Below are 17417 nucleotides of genomic sequence, written 5' to 3'. Positions count from 1 at the left end.
AACACGTGGCTCCGTGTGAGAGACAATGACTCGCACATCAGCCCCCAATCTTCCCAACTGTAGGGTATTTGCCCTTTTGGGACCAAAGGAGGCCAGAAAACCGAGACCCCTCAAGTTCCAGCCTCACGCGAGCCCCTTCCACTGAGGTGGAGAGGGCGGCAGGACCCTCTGTGGGAGCAGGGCCCATCCTGGGCATTCAGGACCCACCCCCATTCTTAAATGACTTACAAAATCGCAGCTCTTCTCGTTTCAAACGTTTAGAGTCTACGGTCTTTTCCCCCACGTCCGCACTCGGAGAACGACACCATGCAGAGCATAAATCACTGTATTTCTGGGGGAGAGCGCGATTTATCGTTCCATTTACCTCCCAGCTGTTCTTGCAGCCAGGCAGCCCTTGACCTGCAGACATCTTCCTAACTAAATAATGCCTTCTCTTTCGGGCCCAAAGGAGGCTGCAAAATCCAGGTCCCTCTGCATCCCTCCGGGCAGCAAAAACCTCATCCCCTCACCCCTGTGTGGCGTCTCCCTCTAGGGAGACAGCCACGTGCTGTCTGACGCTGGGGCGGCTGGGCGGGCAGGGCCCCTCGAGGCTGCTATCCTTTGTCCCTCCCGGCCCCCCCTCTTCGCTTCACGACCACCACCCTGCCACCAGTAAGCTGCCCACCGAGACCTCGCACCTCCCACGTCCCCCGTGTTTACTGCATTAACTCAGCCAGTCTGGTTCAGAAATTCAAGGTCACCTCCAAGGACTAAGGTGTCACCCTTTCAGGAATAGCTACATTTTCACAGAAGATAAGGCATGCTTTCAGCCTCTGGTGGTGGAGCAGTGACCGCCCCCAGCCACCAGCACCAAGATCTCCAACCACCAACCACACCAAGACAACATTCCTTATTCTGCGCATCCCCAAAATCAATGGCTCTCTGTGGTTCTTTCCATATCCCTGTGAACCCTGACCTTGGCAATGCACAGAGACCCGGAGCAGGTGCTGGGCCGGGGTCACAGGCCTGCTTGTCTGAAGAACGGGAAGGTCTTCCCATCCATCTCCAGGGCTTGCAGGAGATGCGTAAAAACACACTCAGCTCACGAAGCATGGGAGCTTTGTGTGGGTGCTCAGCACTGCATATTGTTCGGGAGTACTGCTGGGTCACTGCACAAAGCATGAGGCAGCTTCCCGGCTGGACAGGTGTCGGCCCCAGTGCCCTAAGGGCAGCTCACAGACAGCGCTTCCAAGGCCACCCACCCTGTGCCTGGGGAACTCCATCCGCCAAAGACCCATCAGTTTCCCTGCGTCTGCCCTTGCCCCGCCACCCCCCGATTCATTCTCCACTCAGGAGCAACACTTAGCCTTTAAAAACACCGGGTTGTGTTGCTTCAAACGTTCCAGTGGTGTCGTGTTTCATGCAGAAAAGCACCCACCGTCCACACCAGCCTGAGAGTCCCGGAGGGACCAGCCTCCTACCCCCATCCCCGAGCCGGCCCCACATCTACCCTTCACATTCATAGCACAGGGTCTCCCCACGCACACCTATCCCAGTCCCACCTTAGGGCCAGGCACTCTGCCTGGAACATTTTTCGTGTCCCCTCCCCAGGCCTGAGGTTCAGACCCCAGCAGCCTTGCCTCCGGGGAGCGTCCCTGACCTCAGGGCACCAACAGCACTTTTTCTCTCTCCTTCCCCCATTTGGGTGCAGCCCCACGAGGACAGGGACCCACTTGCCTCCACCACTGCTGTGCACACCCCAGGGCCCAGCAGGGCACCTGGTGCAAACACCCAGAGATGTGCAGGATGCGGACATGACCCTGCAGACGGCTGTCCAGCAAGTCCACTCTGCCAGATGAGTCCATCAGGCCCCACCATGCGCCACCTAGGCCTCTGCTACCCAGAGACAGGCAACACGTGGGAACTCGGGTGGCTTGGATGCTGGCCCAGGTACACACAAAGCCTGGACAAAAGACCCCAGAGTTCTGGCCCCAACTCTAACCCAAATATTCCTCGAACCAGACTCCCAGAGCCCAGAAATACACCCCAAATGACAAAGAAAATTCATCTTTTAGAAGAACCTTGTTTGTGTCTACAAAATAAATGCTCTGTTATCAGACATGTTAGTAAGTCTCTGAGCCGACACGTTATTCGGCAAAGATTTCCTTCCTACATTAGTCAATGTTATTTAAAAACCCAGAGACCCTGAAACAGCCTGCAAGGACCCTGCTGTCGGCCGGCTTGGGAGAGCCGCTCCTCTCGCCACACACAGGTAGGATTTTATGTGACCAGTTTTCATTTTCAGCAGGCGGGCACAGGTAAAGGTCAGATGAAGGTCTCCCGCCACACCTGACCTCAATGGCCGTTGGCAGTCGGAGCAGGTGTTTGAGGCCCGCAGTCCTCCCAAGCACCCCTCCCCCAGCTCCTGCCTGGCCGCAGAGCTGCGCCGGCCTCCATGACCCGGGCAGGGAAGCTCGCGGCCGGTCCAGAGGGGCCCCGTGGAGGGCCAAGGCCATGTCTCCAGCAGCGTCCAGGGCTGACGGAAGGCAGATGCTCAGGACGTGCCTACCACGTCGGCCCAGACCACATACCCGTGGATGCTCAGACATGCGCACACACACACTCGTTCACACACATCCATGCACTCACCCCCACGTGCACGCGCAACCACACAGGCACTCCCTGTTGCTCACACACATTCACACACACACCTCCACGTACTCACTCAAACCTGTGCACACACACACTCATCCACACACGCAGACATACTCTTGCCCACGCAAGCACACACTTATGCACACAGGCAGACACATACACGAGTGCACGTACACACTCACACTCACTCACACACACACAGCTGGCTTTTCCTGGGGCCCTTAATCCTTCAAATTCGTTAGCACTGAGCCCCAATAATGCATATTTTCTGTCTTCCTGTTACACATATACACACACACATACACACACACCAAAAAGTGTCCACACCTGGAGCCTAGCTCACAGGTATTAAGGGTAAAGCTCTTAAAGTCATCTCCGTTCCCAGGGATTCAATTAACCTTTCACTGGAAACAGTCTCATTAGGAAATAACCTTCCTCGCCAATATTGTGAGCCAAATGTCAGGATTTAAATATTACCCAGACCAGGCAAAGTTATATTTGAAATATTAATGGCCAAGGATTTAAAAACATTAGTGGTTCCTCTGCTTCCCCACCATGAACAGACTCAAACTTAGAGTAATGAGCACGTGTCAGAGGCCCCCGGAGCTCTGCTGCTTCTATATTCTCACCCCCGGAACCGCGATCATTAGGCCGACAGTGAGCATGGGCTGCAAGGGGGAGGACGCTTCCACCGGTTATGATTAATTCATCAGCAAAGAAAGCACTCACAGAACGGTCTCCTGACACTTTCCACCAGTGACCATGAGGAGGGGAACTGGGAGAGGGAGGGCCCAGCATCCTTCCCCATGCTCGGCCTCTGCTCCTCGGGATCCCAGCTCGTCCCGCCCAAGAAGCGAGCCATTAGTAGGACGGCATGGAGGCAGACACCCCCATGCAGCATCTACAGGAGCATTTTGGAGGAACCTTGTGATGGTCCAAGGAGACTCCAGGGACAGCTGACAAAAGCAGGACTGTCCTCTCACCATGAGGCTCAGAAGGCTGGCGGTGGGATGCCCAGACCCCGTGAATGCCCCAGTGCTGGGCTCTGCGCCTGCCCTCCACGGACGTATCCACACCGTCCCCCAGGCAGCCTGTTTTACACCCCAGCCCACCCTGGAGCTGCAGGAGCCCTGCGTGAGACAGACCCTCGCTGGCCCTGTCTCCCTTTCTCCTGGGCTTTTCCAGCAGTTCTAAGGCTCCAGAGTTAGAGACACAAGATCCCATTCCCTCTCCTGATACCCTGATGTTCCAGACTCACTCCTGACCCCTGGGGGTGGCCCCCTTCTCCTTGGTCAGTCCCTGTCAGGACTGCCTGCCCCTTCCCACCCTCCTCGGCAACTTCAACCTCCCTCGCCCTCCCTCGCCTTCTCAGGGGGCCAAGCGCTCCCAAGAAGACTCCAGTGCTAGTGCAGTCGACAGCAGGGCGGCTCTGTGGCTGAGCACAGTGTCTCGGGCACCTACCCTATCCTGTCAATCAGGTCCCAGAGCACGCTGGGCGTGGGCACCAGGGGGGAGCCGTCGTACAAGACCACGGCCGCCCCCGTGGCAAGAGCGGACACCATCCAGTTCCACATCATCCAGCCGACCTGGAACAGACAGAAGGAACACAGTGTCAACAGAACGCTGGGCCAGCTGCCCCTGCCTCTGTCACTCAGCTTCTCATGTCCCTAGAAAACCTCCTGAAAGTGAGCCAACAGCTGGCAAGAACTGCCCATCTCCGATGCACGACGCTTCACCCCAGCAACTCCACGCCAAGAGTTTCCCGTACAGATCCATGCACACGTGCACGCTAAGATGGGCCAAAGGAAGTTTACTGCAGCCTTGCTGGGAGATGGAAAGCAAGGAGACGTCCACCAACACAGAAGTGGTCCCACACACGCACATCTATTGTGGAACACCGCACACGAATCCGTGAAGCCGCATCAGACATTTGGAACAGCACGTGGCAAGCCTTCAGGAGTCAGCCCACCGCCGCCGTTCACGAGAACGAGGCCTGCGCGGACGTGGACCAGTCTCTGAGCTTACGTGTAAAACAAGCCAGCAGATGGGGTGCAGCATAACCCTGTCCCCACGCAGGAAAGCGTGGCTGTGCACAAACCCAGAGACCCGGGCAGGCGTCCACATGTGCCACGGGAACACGCACATGCGTGTGTGAGCACGACCAACGCGGCCGCCCCCGGCCCAGGAGGACCCTGATGTCTCAGCATGTGAATGTTTTTCGTATGCAAAGAAGGCCTTTTTTTTTGTTAAGAAAAATTTTAAGGCAAAAAGGTGCTCACAAACCCACTGGCAACGGTGTTCCCATCCATGCAGGGGCAACTGTGGGCGGTTCCAGAGCTAAACCAACACAGCAAGGGAACCAAGGAGCCAGGGAGCCGGAGGAAAGCTCCAGCAGACAGCAGGAATGTCCTCCCGGGAGGCACGGAGGGCCAGGAGGATGCCCCGCCCGTGCCCTTGTGCAGGTCCCACAGGGGGGCCGGGCACCACACGAGGCACCCCAAGCGGCCCACCAGTACAGCCTGGCTAAGAACCCCCAGACGAGGGCGCGTAAGAGACAAGCAGCACAGAGCCTCAGCAAGCAGTCACCGACGGCCTGGGTGACGGGCTCAAGAACCCAGCGGGCCCCTGAAAAGCTACCTGTCCTTCCCCTCAGCGACACCAGTGCTGGGGTCACCCAAAAATCTCAAGTTAGTTGAGCTGCCTTTTCACCAGGTTTTAATATCCCTAGGTGAGTTTCTTTCACTAAGGAATTATTCTTAACAAAAGAAACCAGCGCTGGGCAGCCCAAGCAGCACAGTGACCTGGACGACTCACTGTCCGAGAAAGCTTTTAAAGTCCATCAGTTAGGGACACGGCGCAGGCCTGGCTCGGGCCGCGGGGACCCCTGCAGCTGCTGTCACCCAAGGCTGGGGGCGCCAGCATGCTCCACAGAAAAAGCCACCTGCCCATCCCTCCCGAGCAGGATGCTTCAGGAAAAATGAAATGCCTTTGGGAAAACCGCTCCAGATCTGAGTTCTTCTCATTATGTTCTTGCCCTCGATGTAAAACCCTGGCATCTTAAACCGTGAGTCCCAGGGAGGCAGCTGAGTTGAACATCGTTGCACCTGTCAGGGTCTCCCTGCAACTCAAAAGACGCTCCATCACACTGCTGGGCTTTCTGCGTGAAAAGGGCCCAGAGCCTGGCGGTGCCCAGCACCACTGGCCTGTGTGGGGGGAGGGGGAAGGAGGGTCGGGGATAAATCCCTGCAGCTGAGGGGAACCCCAATCACTGGGCCCAAGCCCTTGATCTTCAGCTGGACATGCCGAGTGACGAGGCAGCCTGTGCATGGCCACACATTCGGAGTGCTCCCTGAGTGAGTGCGTGGAATCCCGGGCTCTGTCCCCAGGGACACAGCCAGGGCCCTGGCCATCAACCTCACGGGCTGGGAACACATTCGGTTTCCTTAAAAACTCAGCACAGAATTGTCATCCAGAAAACGGAGCTAAATCACTCTGAAACCATTTGATATTTGCAGTTGGAAAAAGTCAACTTCAAGTTTTCCTCTTTTGGAATAAAACACTACTTCCTTTAACTCGTCCTAAGTGTTCATCTTACAGAGTTCAACAAGGACAGGAGTGTCTCCCAACTGCTTGAAGCCAGGCTCTGGTTTAATGATGCATATCCCACACTAAGCCAGGAGAATGTGCTGGAGACAGGGTCCCATCCGTCCCACGTCCCAGTGGCGTCTGACCCGGAGGACATTGTATTCCACGGTGCCATCTGCCTTCCCTGGGCCCCCGTCCTTGCTCAGCAAATGCGGCAGCCTGTCCAGAATTCTAGTGAAACAGCCCAGTGACAAGCGAGGTGGCCAGGCAGACCAGCTGGGTACCCGGGCTCGGCCACAAGGTGCACCGGCGAGGATTCGGGCCAGAACAGAACTCCTTCTGTGAGTGGGGCCCCGGGTGGCTCAGCTGGTTTAGTACCCGACTCTTGATTTCAGCTCAGGTCATGATCTCAGGGTTGCAGGATCGAGCCCCACATCGGGCTCTGTCCCTCTCCCTCTGACCTTGCCCCTGTTCACATGCTCTTGCGTGCGCTCTCTAAAAGAAATAAACTAAGTCTTTAAAAAAACAACCACCACAACTCCTTCTGTGAGGGCAGCGCCAGCCAGCGCACACATGGGCTTGGCGTGGGGGCAGCCGGAGCCGCAGGCCCACGCCCACGGCAGGGACACAGGGCCCCCGGGGCTGGTCCTGCAATGGGGAGCAGCTCCGGTCCCCAGCAGTCTCAGGCCCAACCCGCCTCCACACCTGGACCCCTGCTGTCACAGTACTTGGGAGAACCACCTGCATACATTTCCTGTTTCCACCCCAACAAACTGCCACAAACTGAGCGGCCTAAAACACCACAAATGCATTATGTGGGAGTTCTGGAGGCCAGAAGTCCAAAGGGAAGGTGTCGGCAGGACTGTGCGCCTTCGGGAAGCTCTCGGGAGGAATCTCTTCCCTTGCCTTTTCCAGCTTCAAGAAGCCACTCCCGCCCTCTGGCTCGTGACCCCACCTCACTCTGAACTCTGCTTCCCTCGCCCCGTCTCCTCTCTGACGCTGGCCCTCCCGCCGCCCTCGTACCAGGACCTGTGGGCTCCCGTTGGGCCCACCCGGCTCACGCAAGAGAATGCCCCCGTCACAAAACCCGTGACCAATCACACTGGCCCTGAAGGGACCAAAGCGAGTGACGGGAGGGGCGCAGCGGACCGGAGGGCACCCGCCCCGATACACAGCCCGGTTCCTGGTTCCTGGCGCCCTCGGAGCCCGCCTACCGTGGTGTAATACAGCAGGATATCTCCGCTGCCCATGTTGCCGTGAAGAACGTGCTCCTTCAGGTGCTGGATGAGGGTGCCCTGGGGAGAGGCGGGACAGCAGTGTGAGCACACCGGCCCAGACGCAAAGCCCCGGGGGAGAAGCCGGCCTCCCTTCCCTTTCCCGGAGGAAGCAGACTTCTGAGCGCGCTCGCTTGGATGAGCGGGACTCCCGCGGCACCCTGCGACCTGACCCGAGAGTCACCGAGCAGCCTGCGAGCTCAGCTGCCTCAGATCAGGAGCACCGTGGGACCCCAGCCCCAGGCACAGAGGAGTGGGGAGGCAAAGTCACGGCCAGGGGCAGAGGGACGGGAGCACGGCACGACAGCACGTGCCTGCAGCACGCGGACCTGGAAGCACGGTGACAGGGCAGCACTGGGGGGACACGGCCGCCACGCCTCCGCAGCGCACTTCGAGCCTCGCACCACGACACCGTGCCTTCAGCCCAAACACCCAGTCAGACCCCAGCACAGAAGCTTTGGGGTGGGGGGCAGGACCTTTCTGAGGGTCCCCAAGACCACCTGCAGACTCCAGGTCTCTGGTGGCTTTATGGAGCGTGCATCATGGGGGTCGGGAACAGCCCCCCACCGAGGGGGTCGCAAGCTTCGGTGCAAAGTTGCAAGACCCAGCACTCTCCCTCGGAACCGGGTGGGGGTGGGGGAACCCGCTTGGGGCCAACAATCGCTTCAGGAACTCTTTCAGTGAGCATGAAACGTTCACATGCCAAATCCACTGCCAGGGCCAGGGGCTCCCTAACAACAGGAGCCCGCGGCAAATCCCCCTCCCGTGTTCTTACTTAAAAGCGTCATTTAGTTTAGACCTGTTTCTTCATCAGTGCTGTCTGCTTTGAGCCGGGCCTATTCATAACCCTACATCTGTTCGCTGGTGCCTTCTCCCCCTCCTCGCAGGCGGCACAAAACAAGCCAGGCTTTGCTTCTCTCCCAAGAATCTCTCTGAATGAACCTTAATTCACAGCAGTAGTTTTGTTCTTAATTTTTAAGTATTTATGGCTGAGTCTGAGGGGAAGGAAGTATGAGCAACACAACTTTGTGCATCTCAAGCAAAAAGAGGAATTTAATTTCATAGAAAGAAGAGGGAAGCTGCTTTCTGAGATCTCTTGTCAACTCGGAAAACACAAGCCTGCAAACCAGGAACAGCAGGCGGACGGCCCTCTGATCCCTCGCTGTGGCCCTCCGTCCCGCTGTCGCCAAGGTTCCTGTTGAGGGAACTCTTGAACAGAACAGACAAGATGCTTAGTCACTTCTCTGGAGATGCAAGAGCCCAGGGAAGACAGAATAAGTATGATTTTTCCTGACTTGTCCATACTCTAAATATACCAGGCATGATGATTTTATGAGCAAGCCACATTATATCTAATACATTTTTATGTTCCTCGCCTAAAAAAGTGACATTCACTATGCAAAAAGCACTAAAAATAAAAGTGCAGTTAGACATTTCAGTTTTTTCCTAAAATGTCTGTTGTTTTGCCACACATACCCCACCCGTCTACAAGGTTTCTAAAAACGCTCCTCTCTATAGCTCGTTAACGGGCCTGTGACCAGGCAGACTAGAGCTCCCCTCTCCAGGGAAAATGTGATTCCAGCAACCATAGCAAATGACGTCTTACACTCTCAACACACCTGACGTGATTTAATAAAACAGGATGGTCAACTCACTCCTACAAAAAGGCAACTCGGTTTGGCCAGTGTTACTTGCAGAAATAAAGCGTCCCCCTCCCTCCTGCCCTGTGGCTTCCTGAGAAGTCGCCCACAGACTCCTGGTGTATATAACCTGCAATCAGACCTTCAGCGAATCCAAATCCAGGTAATAATGGAGCCCCGCTAAGTCCTTTCCCCATTCTGATGGAAACGCTCTGTGAAAAGCTGTATAAGGCTTTAAAATGATTCAAATGTAAATGTCCCCTTTTTATGGGAGGGATTCAGACAGCTTCTAGGCATAGGAAACATCTGTAAAAGCTAAATGAACTAGAATAAGAGAAATTCCGTATTTGATTTTCAAATGCCACCATCTTATGAAGCAATAGCTAGAAAGCCGTTTGGGAACAGGAGCTTTCTCCTCTCGGACAACCCCCTCCTTCTGAGCAGGGGGAGGAGAGAAGGCTAGGACAAGGTTTGACCAAGAGCCCGTGGGTTTTTCTCCTCCCTCCAGGCTAAGCCAACTGAGGGAGAAGTGGGAAAGCGGGTCTGGAGAGAGCTGCAGAGCCGGCCAGGCAAGAAGCCCAGGGCACCCGGAAGGAGCGCCACGGGCACGGGGGCCACGGAGCACGGGGACCGGCCCAGGAGACGTCGCAGCGCCAGGCGGGGACTGCGCCCGAGTCAGAAGGCAGCTTTCCCATCAAGGCCAGGATGACATGAGGAGGCCAGGAGGGGTCACGGTCGTAGAAGAGTACCAAGTGCACCCAGGAATGGTATCTCTGAGGAGTGACCTGGTTAGATGACAAGTACGAAGTAAACGGGTGTCGGCTGCCTCCTGACCAGACATACGGAGAAAAACCTGTCATCGCTTCCAGAAGGCGTCACCCGGATCTAAGCAGCAGGACACATCCAACGCGTCAGGGAGCCGTTCTGCAAGACCGGCAGCCACACTCCCAAAATGCCACTGTCGTCCCAGGGCGGGCAGGCCGAGGAGCTGCTCTGGAGCACGGACCCCCGGGGGGGGTGGGGGGGGAAGCAGGCTGCTGCGTGGGAGGTCGTGGGGGGAGCGGAAGCACCCGGACGGGGGCCACATGTCATGTCACGGTATCACGTGGACGCCCATCTTCCCAAACTCGACGACTGTACGAGGGGTTTGTGAGGGAGCGTGCTTGTTCCCGGGAGACGCGCGCTGAAGTATTCGGGATGAAGGGCCGTACCCTGCAACCCACTCTCAGGGGGGTCAGCAAGAAGCAAAAGAATGTGTGTGTGTGTGTGTGTGTGTCTGTGTGTCTGTGTGTGTCTGTGTGTCTGTCTGTGTATCTGTCTGTGCGTGTGTGTATCTGTGTGTGTGCGTGTGTGTGTGTCTGTGTGCGTGTGTGTCTGTCTGTGTATCTGTCTGTGCGTGTGTGTCTGTGTGTGTGTGTGCGTGTGTCCACACGGGGACGGAGGCCACGCAGAAGAGGCTTCTCGGAGAGCTCGGGAATGGATGCTGAGAGCACCAAGGCTGCCGGAGCCCACCGGGCTGTCCCCGCAGCTTCCCACAGGCTCGCAGGTGCTTCAAGCATAAAAGGTTAGCGTCACTAATCGACACGGATAAAATCTCACGCTTAGTAGCGAAGCATTGTTTCAGGTGCTTCAGTAAAGCGGGTCTTGTGATGAGATACAGGGAAACGAGGAGTGCGTGGGCTGAACTGGGGGTCCCCGAAGTCGTATGCTGAGGCCGAGGCCCAGGGCCTCAGAATGTGGCTACGTTTAGTTTTTTTTTTTTTTTTTTTTAAAGATTTTATTTATTTATTTGAGAGAGAGAAAGCATGAGAGGGGGGAGGGTCAGAGGGAGAAGCAGACTCCCTGCCGAGCAGGGAGCCCGATGCGGGACTCGATCCTGGGACTCCAGGATCATGACCTGAGCTGAAGGCAGTCGCTTAACGAACTGAGCCACCCAGGCACCCAGAATGTGGCTACGTTTAAAGAGGTGATGAGGTCAGAGAGCCCACGAGGGCGGGTCCTAATCCAATCTGACTGATGTCCTCACAAGAAGAGGGAATTTGGGCAAAACGCGAGAGCCCAGGGACGCGCGCCGAGGGAAGACTGCGTGAGGGTGCAGGGAGAAGGCAGCCGTCTGCAAGCCAAGGAGAGAGGCCCCAGCGGAACCCCCGACCCCCATCCCAGCCCGGGAACCGTGAGAGCACACGGCTCTCGGTGAAGCCACCAGCCCGTGGCGCTCGGCGACAGCAGCGCGAGCCCACGACTGCAGCCTGGTGAGCTTTCCCGGGGTTCGGCCACAGCCCCCAGGCAGCTCCGTCCGAGCACGCCACGGAGCACGCGTGCACCTCCGCGCACGCCCTTCTAACAGGACGGCGTCACGACACCAGCACCTCTCCGAACCCTCCATGTGCTCACGGTTGCTGTTCTCCCGGCTCTCCTCTCTTCTTTGTGCAATGCCGGCGGGGCCCACCCACCGCCTTCACAAGCACCTACAGGGTCCTGCCGCACTGTGGGAGCCGGGGGCTCACCCAGGGCATGCCCTCCCTGCCTGGGAGGCACTTCGGGGCCCCTGCACCCATCGCAGTGGTGACGCAGCTCTTGGAACAGCAGCTCCGAGTGCCCGCGCTCAGTCTCAGACCTCCACGCTACCCACCCCCCCGCGGAAGAGGGGCTACATGACGGAGTCTCTGGGGAGGGGGTGCAGTCTGGCTGGGGCGGGGGTTTGGGGTGCAGACTCAGATGGCAGTTTTCACCAGCTGGGAGTCCCCAGGGGAGCAGACAGAGGCTGAAGAGACGTACCCCAGCGGAATGCACCATGCACTTGGGCGCCCCGGTCGTGCCTGACGAAAACATGATGAAGAGGGGATGGCTGAAGGACAGCTGCTCGAACTCCAGCTGGGGGGCCTGCTCGCCTTTCCTGGTTGCAAGAAAGTCATCCAGAAACACGCTGGGGGCAAAACACACAGAAACAGACAGTGAACATTCCAGAAGGCTGGGCTGCATCTGCCGAGGCTTCCTGGGCTAGACGTGGCCTCTCGCTGCCTTCTACTGCTACCTTGTAGGATTTCCAGGGAACACTAACCTTGTTTGGAAGCTTTCCGTGAGGGAGGGGAAAAGTCAAATATTTATGAATTCAAATTCACGCTAATTGAAGGGAAAAGAACTGAATGAGTGAAGATTCTGAGTTGCTTTATTAGCATGCTGACAGGGCCAAGGGCTGTCTCTTCTGAGAATCTCTGGAATGCTTTAACAAGCACCGTGCAGAAGGATCACTTACAACTAACACATCCCATTTGTACGCAACTCAGGGGGAGGAGGTTGTGAACACAGTGCTGCCCCCTGTGAGGAGCAGGGAGGGAAGGGAGGTACCAGATTCCTGAGCTTCTTCTCCAAGGAAGGTCGGAGCGAGAAGGTGGGGCCGAGATCTGAAGACTAGCTTCTATGACAGAGACACTTGTAGGCAAATGCATCACATGCTACCACGAGGAAGACAACAGCTAGGTACAAATTTCTGTCCAGAAACAAAATTAAGTCCCGCCACTGACTACCACCTAAGAAATCTGCCCCCAAAGCTGACATAAAGCGTCAATGCATGTGGCCAAAAACCAGCAAAGGAAGAACACGAACAGATTTGTTTTCTGAGCAGAAATAAGGCAGCTGAAGCCACAAGGCCATCTTGGGAGAGGATAATTACTCTGAAACACAAGTGCATACACACAAAAGGGAAGAACTGCGCTATCTTGCATGGGAAAGCATCCTTAAGGACGAGGATGTCTCATGGGGGAGGCGCAGAGGTTTAAAAAGGGCATGCATCCAGAATAATTCAACTCTGAGCAGTAAACAAACAAAGCCTTCTGCTCCAGAGGGTCAGGAAAGTCATTCACTGTGGAACTTTCCAGCCAATGGAAGCCCCATTCCACCTCCACCTCCCCTTCGATTCCCATTTACACAAACTGCCCAATCTAATCAGATACTTCACACAGAGAAAAACCTTTTCTTCCAAACGGTCTATAAATCACAGTAAATAGCAATTACTTTTGTTGCTCTTCTAAAAATGAAAATCCCAAAGGGTGCACCCCCACCCCCCACCCCAGGTCTCCAAGCCTGGGCGCGTTCTTGTTCTTAGTTTATCTATGGCATCCAGCAATCAAAGACGAAGCGCAGAGGAGGTCTAATTCCCAGACTGGGATGGCGGCAGCTTTTTGCATTGTATCAAGCTAAATGAAGTGGCTAACGTGATTCCACAGGATGCTCTCGGTTCATATAAATTGCTGATGAGCACATTCAGAAGGATAAAAGCCGGGCCACTGTGGGGCCAAGCGAGCCCGTCTGGTCTTCCTCCCGGCCTCCGTGCGTTACAGCCCCCGACAGAAAGGCAGGGGAGCTGTGTGCGCAGTGGGAACTGGGACCAGGGCTCGTCATCTGGCTGTCATTCATCAAAGTTGGCAGGGCTCCCACAGTCTCAGGGACGACCCAAGCGCCAGGCCTGCATATCCTGACCCAGATGCTCTGTGGGACAGAGCCCACCGCAGCCTGCGGCTGTCCCCCACTCATCATGGCAGACGGGACTGCTGGGGGCTACGCTAAGTGCACTTTCACTTACAGAATGCTCATAGCCCACCTGGAAGAAAGCGCTGTGATCATCCCCATTTTATAGACAGGGAACCCCAAGCACACACAGGTGAATCCCTCACACGGGGTCACAGGGCTGACATCTGAACCCGCACAGTCTGGCTTGAGACCACAGCCCCCAGGGAAGAGCTCCTGCGCTGGCAGCACCCTGTGGCCTCTGGAATCCGAGCACATGCCCCAAGGAGCCTGGCTGTGTCTACCTGGCCCAGTGGCCATGGCTCACCCTCCCAGCAAGTGTATCTCATCCCTCCCACACAACTGAAACCCCTCAGCACCCCTAGAAAGCAACCTGCACAAAACACCAAGCCACGTGTCAGTTGTCCACCCCAATAAAAGGACCCCTGCAATCTCCTTCCTGTCCTTCCCACAGAGCGAAAGGGAGTAAACACACCTGACCTTGGAACCCTCCCCCACAATGGCTTCAAGGAAGGAGAAAAGAGTATAACTCCAAGATTTTGGAGACAAACTCAACTGTGACCAAACCATAACCCACTTCCGTAATTCCTATTCCAAAACAAACTGCTCACAATACTATTTGGTACTTAAGGTGTATGATGCACCAGCTTATAAATGTCAGAAAAACAGAGGAAGATACTATTAGCAATAAGGACAAAGAAAAGGTTCTACAAGGGAAATATATATATACATGTGTGTGTTTACATGCGCACATACGTGCACACGCACACACGTGCACGTGGTAATTTCCATTTCATCAGGGAGCTGGGCTTGACCTGATGCTTCAAAGGCAGAGAGACGGACAGAGCACTCCTGGGGCTCTCTCCATTCCACCACTAAGTTGCTGTGTGGTCTCGAGGGATTCACTCTGGGGCCTCGGGTGCCCCTCTACAAACTGTGGTTTTTAACCAAAACCTCCCACACCTCTAAGATGCTACGGCCCCCAGTGAAAGGATCCACAGAGTCGACTACCCACTGGGACTTCCTGTGGGTTCTGCCCAGAACCAGCGATCAGCGTGTGGCTGGCTTACCTATTTGGAATCTTGGAAAGGTCTATCTTCTCTTTCGAGGCAATGTAAGGAATCAGCACCACCTTTTTCAAGTCTGGAAGTCCTGAAGGGAGCGGAGGAGCACAGGTTTACAGGCCAAGACATTTAGTCGTTGTATTTCTTACAAAGTGTAATGCAACCAAGGGATGGGCACACGGGGCGCTGTGACCCTGCTGGCTCAGACCCGGGAGAGCCACACACCTTTCACCACCTGCTGCAGCTTGTCCATGTGGCTGTACTCTTTGCCATTGTACAGGACGGCCTCCACGGAGAAGATGAGCTTCGGCTGGATTTGAGAAAAGCGGTCCAGAACACCCTGCAAGTGGAAGGAAAGGGTGCTCGCCATCAGTCACGCAAAAGGCAAACACCTTCAGCAGGGAGAGGAGCAGCTCGAACTGGGGCATGGCCTCATCCCTGTGTCCCCGTCAGCCGTGGCCAACGAAGAAAGCCCAGCGAACCACAACTTGCGCCCGAGACGTGAACGTCACTTCAAGGAAAGCCTCGACATAAAGAAATACCAAAAGAACATATGCGCATACACTGAAATAGCAAAGCACAAGTTTGTAAGACAGGGAAATCGTGGGTCGAGTAGCGGCACTTCCAGAAAGATCCCCCACTTTGCAGAAAGAGCCTCGAACACGGGTCCGCTAGCGTATAGGACTCGCCTTCCAAAAAGGCAACTCGCACTGCAAAGCACTTCCACATTCTGGTTCTCTTCTAATCCTCGATTAAAGAGGTACGTGAGTCCTCCAAATGGTACTTTTTGCCAGTGAAATGGACAACCCTATCAACGTGTATACTAACAAATAAGCTCCATTTAAAAGGCAAACTCGGGGCGCCTGCGTGGCTCAGGTGGTTGAGCGTCCGACTTGTGATTTCAGCTCAGGTCATGATCTTATGGGTCATGGGATCGATCAACCCCCATGTCAGGCTCCACGCTCAGCCGGGAGTCTACTTGGGATTCTCTCTCTCTCTCTCTCTCTCTCTCTCTGCACCTCCTCTGGCTCACACCCATACACACTTTCTCTCTCTCTAAAATAAATAAATAAATCTTTTTCATAAATAAATAAATACAAAAGGCAGGCTCACCACAGCCATGTGTCTGTTTATACCACACATGGAACCCGCCATCCCGCCAAGCACACCTCTCTCTCTGCAAGAAGGCATGCCTCCCATGCAGGTAACCCCTTGTTTCTGGAACTGACAGGTGTAGCCTCACGACACGCTCCCCACAGCTTGAGTGTTCTCCCAGGGGTGACAGGGAAAAGCCAGGTCTCCCCCAAGTTCAGACCAGGGTAGAGCCCTCTTCATCCACAAACACAGTGCCTGGGAAGACACCGCCCAGAACGGCCCTTCCGTTCCCTTGTGCATCGGTCCAAGGCCAGCAGTTCACGACTAACACCCGGGTTACTCCAAGAGCACAAGCAGTGAAGCCATGATTTCCCAAGAAAATCCCAGTCTTCAACACCGCAGGGAGGTGGGAACCAGAAGGGAGAGGTGTAAAGACCTGGGCAACTCGTCCATGCACGCAAGGGGAAGAGCTACGCAGAAAATTCCTGAGGCTCACCAGGAAAACCATTAGGTGGATAAAAGGCACTGTGGTGATGCACAAACTTTGCTATTTTATAGCAAAATAGATAGTATTCTTAAAGCTCAGGATTCTAAGATGGGCTGAGAGTTGCTGATTTATCTGGGAAGAAACTTTTTGCCATTAAAAATCCCTTACCACGTACGGAGTGCTGTGTGCCAGGCACCACTCCGGCTTGCTACGGGCACTCACACATTTGGCCTGCACACCCCCGGGGCAGCTCGACGTCCTCGAGGAGGCGGCGCCAGCTCCAGTCAGTCGCCAGCCTTCCCAACCAGCCAGTGACACAGCTGGGCCTGCAGCCTGGGGCTCTTAACCGTGGGGCCGCCTCCACTAGGGAAGACCCGCCCGTGGGCCAGGAAACCAAAGGGCAGCCGCAGAGAACAGGGCTGGATCCCGGGCAGACAAAGCAGGAGGAGGAAGAGGGAAGCTCAGGCCGGAGCAACCCAGGGAACGAGGCTGTCTGCAGGCAGAGGGCGCCAGGGGCAAGGCTCGGGATCCGGGAGGGGCTGCACAGAGCGGGCCTGGGGGAGCCCTGGAAGGGAGCAGAGATGTCCTGGTGACACCTAGCGCCTCTCCTGCTCTCCCCACGCCAGGTGGCAACAAGCTTCGGATGAAAGGACCCGGCGCGCCAGGGGCCTGGGTCTCGGGCGGCACGGCCCGCACACGGCAAACACCACAGTGCTTCCGAATCAGAGGTCTGGGCCGGGCTGCGGACGGACTCGGGGGCCCCAGGTGGACGCCGACCTGGCTGGGGAAGCACAGGTGAAGCTCCGAGCCGGTCCAGGAGAGCCGCCCGCGCCGCAGCTGCCTTTATCGGGCAGAGACGCAGCACACCTGGGCTGGTGCGTCCGGCCGGCTGCAGCGCTTCGCCACCAGCCAGCCGGGCGGGGACAGCCAGCCGGGCGGGGACAGCTGCCCCGTTCTGTGCGCACGGAGACCTGAAAACGCCGTGAGGGTGCAGGCGCGGCGCTCGGATGCGTGGATGTCAGGGGCTGGACCCCCCGCACATCTGTGGAGGAGCCACCGGACTCAAATGAAAACAGGAAACAAAGAAAAAAACCAAAATGCCAAAAAAACG

The 17417-nt window shown here is 56.1% G+C and overlaps 1 protein-coding gene across 5 annotated transcripts in view; it reads right to left on the bottom strand.

Moving 5' to 3' along the window:
* Positions 1-17417, bottom strand: part of AACS (acetoacetyl-CoA synthetase) — a 52744-nt gene that overhangs the window by 15792 nt on the left and 19535 nt on the right. For 3 of the 5 annotated variants that reach the window (XM_078061117.1, XM_036080994.2, XM_036080974.2), the window contains exons 6-10: positions 14950-15064; positions 14731-14812; positions 11912-12059; positions 7434-7514; positions 4096-4220 (exon numbers count right to left, since the gene is read on the bottom strand). In XM_078061117.1, coding sequence (XP_077917243.1) covers positions 4096-4220; positions 7434-7514; positions 11912-12059; positions 14731-14812; positions 14950-15064 — 551 coding nt within the window. The remainder of the gene's footprint in view (positions 1-4095; positions 4221-7433; positions 7515-11911; positions 12060-14730; positions 14813-14949; positions 15065-17417) is intronic. The other 2 variants (XM_078061118.1, XM_078061116.1) reach the window with 2 other exon arrangements.

The sequence above is a fragment of the Halichoerus grypus genome, chromosome 13, assembly GCF_964656455.1.
Source record: "Halichoerus grypus chromosome 13, mHalGry1.hap1.1, whole genome shotgun sequence".
NCBI lineage: Eukaryota > Metazoa > Chordata > Mammalia > Carnivora > Phocidae > Halichoerus > Halichoerus grypus.
The sequence above is the reverse complement of the archived record's forward strand: the minus strand, read 5'-3'. Positions and strand labels throughout refer to the sequence as shown.